General features: G+C 42.0%; 1 protein-coding gene across 1 annotated transcript in view; it reads right to left on the bottom strand.

Moving 5' to 3' along the window:
* Nucleotides 1–1,558: 1,558 nt before the first annotated feature.
* Nucleotides 1,559–4,355, bottom strand: part of miga1 (mitoguardin 1) — a 115,600-nt gene continuing 112,803 nt past the window's right edge. Inside the window, exon 17 of the mRNA XM_043700081.1 lies at nt 1,559–4,031. Within this exon, the coding sequence (XP_043556016.1) occupies nt 3,822–4,031 (210 nt within the window). The 3' untranslated portion in view covers nt 1,559–3,821. The remainder of the gene's footprint in view (nt 4,032–4,355) is intronic.

Genomic DNA, 4,355 nt, shown 5'->3' with positions numbered 1-4,355 from the left:
AATGTGTATTATTCTTCAACAAAACAACAAAACAGCAAAGAACTTAAGTTGGTGTTATGTTAAGTTACCGAGTATCAAAAACCAAACAGACAATGTTAAAAATCACACAACACCAAGTTATAGTGCAACAGGTTTAATTGGAAGCACACTAGCTTTCGGAGCGACGCTCCTTCATCAGGTGGTTGTGCCAACCACCTGATGAAGGAGCGTCGCTCCGAAAGCTAGTGCTTCAAATTAAACCTGTTGGACTATAACCTGGTGTTGTGTGATTTTTAACTTTGTACATCCCAGTCCAAAACCGGCATCTCCAAATCAAACAGACAACAATACAGACATTTTGTGAGACTCTGTTACTGACCAACAAAGTATAAGGCAACTTGCATAAACTGTTTTAGTGCCTTAAAATGCCAGGCATATGTATTTTTAAGGAGCTATCGCAATACATTCACAGCAATACTTCAATGGAGGGCTTAACACTGGAAAATGGAAAATTCAAGTAAACATTTTAAAAGTAAATATGTAGTGTGTGTGCTTTTAGTGCTCAGTAGGGAAATGTGATGACGTGCTGCTGAACAGTCTGAGTATATAATTATACATAGTGAGGTATAGGTACAGATATTGTACACAGTCACATTATGGACCATAGAAAAGCAGACAACACTTAGCAGATAAGCAGTTATTCAATAAAATAAGTGAGTTGTCTAGGGTTGCCACCAATATGGTTAGAGAGGGGCTAGCCACCGGAACATGACACCCTGATATAGAGGATTGTCTTCCTGCACTCGGAGATGCCTGATTTCCACTATGTTGTAATCCATGCAACGGAAGTCTGACATGTTTTACAATCTGCTGTGTCAAAGAACCAACCAGCCCAGAAAGAGGTGATAATAAACCCCTCTGTTTTATACATTCCATCAGAATTGAGTGGTTGGAGTCAATTGCACGCATTTGCCACTGATACATGACCAAGCAGTTAACATGATCTTTGTGAATTCCAGTCTCTGCTATTTAAACTTTGTCAATAACTACACACTGGCGGGGGGTTGGTTAGCTCAGTTGTCTGTCCAGCTGATTTTGATTCAGAGCAACACGAAACAGCATGGGTTTGATTCCTGCACTGGCTGAAGTTACCATGAGAAACTCCAGGAAGTTTTGAACATAGCCCAGATGATCAAGCAAGCTGACCTCCCAGCCATTGCAACCATCTACACTTCTCAATGCTTCGGAGAGGCAGTAACATCATCAAAGATCTCTTCCACCCTGATTATATCTCTTTCAAACTCTTCCATCAGGCAGAAGATACAAAAGCTTAAACTCACGTACAAACAGATTCAGGAACAGCTTCTTCCCTGCTGTTATTAGACTGCTGAATGAACCTCTCAAATTTCAAACCTTATGTTGATCTCTTTCTTTTCATACACCCTTTGTTTCAGCCATAACATTATATTCCTCACTCTGTTCAATCACCCCATGATCTTTGCGTATTATAATCTGCCTGTACTACACACAAATCAAAACATTTCACTCTACCTAGGTACATGTGACAATAATAAATCAAATCAAATCAAACCAAATGAAGGGCTCTCCTTCTCAATCTCTCCCCTCACCAGAGGTGTGGTGACCCTCAGGATAATCTCTTTAATGAGATAATGGGATAATGGTGAGCTTACTAACATCCACAGAATGCATAGTGCAGCAACAGGCCATTCAGTCTATGTTAGTGACAGCATTCCAAAGAAGGCTCCTCTCATCTTATTTCATTTATCACTGTTAATTTTCTATTCCTTTCTCCTTCACATGCTTAGCGAGCTTCCCTTTCAATGCATCTTTATATGTTTAGTCTAAATGGGTTAACCTGATTGCTAACAGCACATAGAGGAATTGTACAGACTATATTACCTAGTGTATGTAAGGAGGAAACCACCCCACATTGCTCACTTATTTCCTTACCGACTGGGAGACATCAGCAAATATCAGAATTAAAGACATGATTCCATCACTGCTACTGCCAAATCCACACCTCAATATTATCCCTTCCCATGCACCTTTCTCTGCCCTGTCCTCCCCTCAATATTACCAAGGGAGGTGATGACCTAATGGTATATTCACTAGACTATTAATCTTGGTAAAGTTCTGGGACTTTGGGTGACATCCTGCCATGACAGTTGGTGGAATATCAATTCAATAAATATTTGGAATTAAGAGTCTAATGATGGCCATGAAACTATTCTGATTGCTGGAAAAAAGCCCATCCTTTGGGGAAGACTGTCCTTACCTGGTCTGACCTACACGTGACTCCAGACCCACAGTACTGTGGTTGATACTTAACTGCTCTCTGGGTAATTAGGGATGGACAATCAATGCCCAGTAACACCCACATTCTGTGAAGGGATAAATAAAATTACCCTGCCTCATCTGGCTGATATTGTTCCATTCTTCCCTCATTTCTAAGATATTTGCTTCAATGTAATAACCGACCCCAAACCCATCAATCCATTGTCTGATCTGCACCATTCCTTTGATCTATCCTATCCCTTTCTCAGAATAATTCCGATTCCCCCTCCTCCCCCCTCAGGTCACACTGCTCCAACCTTATCGCATCATCCCCAGCTCTGATCCTATCTCAAGTGTGGTTCCTTTATTAGCCAACATCCTGCTCCAACCTTAAGATACTTTCTGCCCTGATCGTATGCCATCCCCTTGGCCTAAATCTATACCATCCTCTATTCTCCCCCTGTCCCATACCAATACACACCCTGCAGTTGTGCTTTGTCTGGTGTTAAGTTTGATTAAAGGTGGCAACCCTGGACTGTATTCCTACTGGTCAAGCTCAAAACCAGAAAGGAATAACAACTTAGCAGACAACCCAAAGTTTCACAAAGTATATTGCAGGTAATACAGTTATTGGAGTGGCCCTCTGCCAAATATTCATAATTGCAAGTGGAATCTTCAACTGGACAACCAGTCTGTTTTTCAAAGCAACATGGAAATGAAAATCCTGGATACTTTCATCTGGAAACCTCCCTGAGTCTATCATTAATTATAGGCACCTTACAACATGTTCTGTCATCGCTGTCCCAGGATAGGTGCTTCTGCAAGGCTTGCCCCTGTCACACGATGAGAACAAATTTGCTTCACTATACTCTGTCTGGTTCCCATTGGGAGGTGGAACCAGGTCCCAGTGCTGTCTTGTACTTTGAACCACTGGTGTGCGAGGGCTACCAAGTGAACATATGCAATGTTCCAATATCTGTTGTTATATACAGATTTCTATCCTTGATGGTTGTACAGAGCCTTGTGATTCCCATAATCTAAATTAAGAGCAAACACTCACAATCCTGATACTGAATTGTGATTCAGCAGTAATCGAGCAAAGGGAAGTAAGATCTTGCATTTATATAGCTCCTTTTACACTCCCAGGACATTGCAAATCAATTACAGCCAATGAAGTAGTTTGGAAGTGTAAGCGGGAAACACTCATTTAGTGGCATTGGATAAATATTTGGCAGGACACTGGAGAGAATTCCCTTGTCCTTCTTTCAAATTTTGTTGTGCCAATTTAATCCTCCATTCAAAAGACAATACCACTAACAATGCAGCACTCCTTCAGTACTGCACTGTAATAATAGCCCACAGCTAGTGCCCATGCCTCTGCAATGGATCAACAGGACACCCTTTTGCAAATGTAAGGACTGACAAAGTTCAAATGGAGACAAAATGTCGTGACGAAGAAATATAATGGGTTGGTTTAGGGGGTCTGCAAGGTTTTACAGACACCCTTACATGAAGTGTTCTCATGATAACCCTCACACAGAGCTGATTTATGGTGCTTGTGCTTCCAAGCATCCATTAGGCAGGGGCAGTCCAATATATCCATTCAGATGCCTCAGGCTGTCTGTTCCGAGATAAGCCATCAGGAGCTCAGTGCGACGCTGTATCAAGTGTAAGATGTCCTCAGCAAGACACTCAGTGCTGGTGTACCTCACCTTCTCAAAGTCAAAGATGTCCTTCAAGAAGAAAAGAACTTGTTCCTAGGAAAGACATTACCCAATAACTGTTAGCTTATCCATTGTTACACTTCACCAAACAGCATTGCTAGTTGTGTCAAATGTGCCATTAGTTATCCTTTCTACCTGAACTGGTAGCTAAGGTGGGTTAGATCCCGCAAGGTTGGCTAGCCCAGTTAGTTCTTCGAGGAGAAAGTGAGGACTGCAGATGCTGAAGATCAGAGCTGAAAATGTGTTGCTGGAAAAGTGCAGCAGGTCAGGCAGCATCCAAGGAGCAGGAGAATCGATGTTTCGGGCATGAGCCCTTCTTCAGGACCTCGACACGGTCCTGTCCCCCTTAGTCCAAGA

Source organism: Chiloscyllium plagiosum, chromosome 11, assembly GCF_004010195.1.
Source record: "Chiloscyllium plagiosum isolate BGI_BamShark_2017 chromosome 11, ASM401019v2, whole genome shotgun sequence".
In the NCBI taxonomy this organism is placed as follows: Eukaryota; Metazoa; Chordata; class Chondrichthyes; order Orectolobiformes; family Hemiscylliidae; genus Chiloscyllium; species Chiloscyllium plagiosum.
This window is presented reverse-complemented; position numbering and strand designations above follow the sequence as displayed.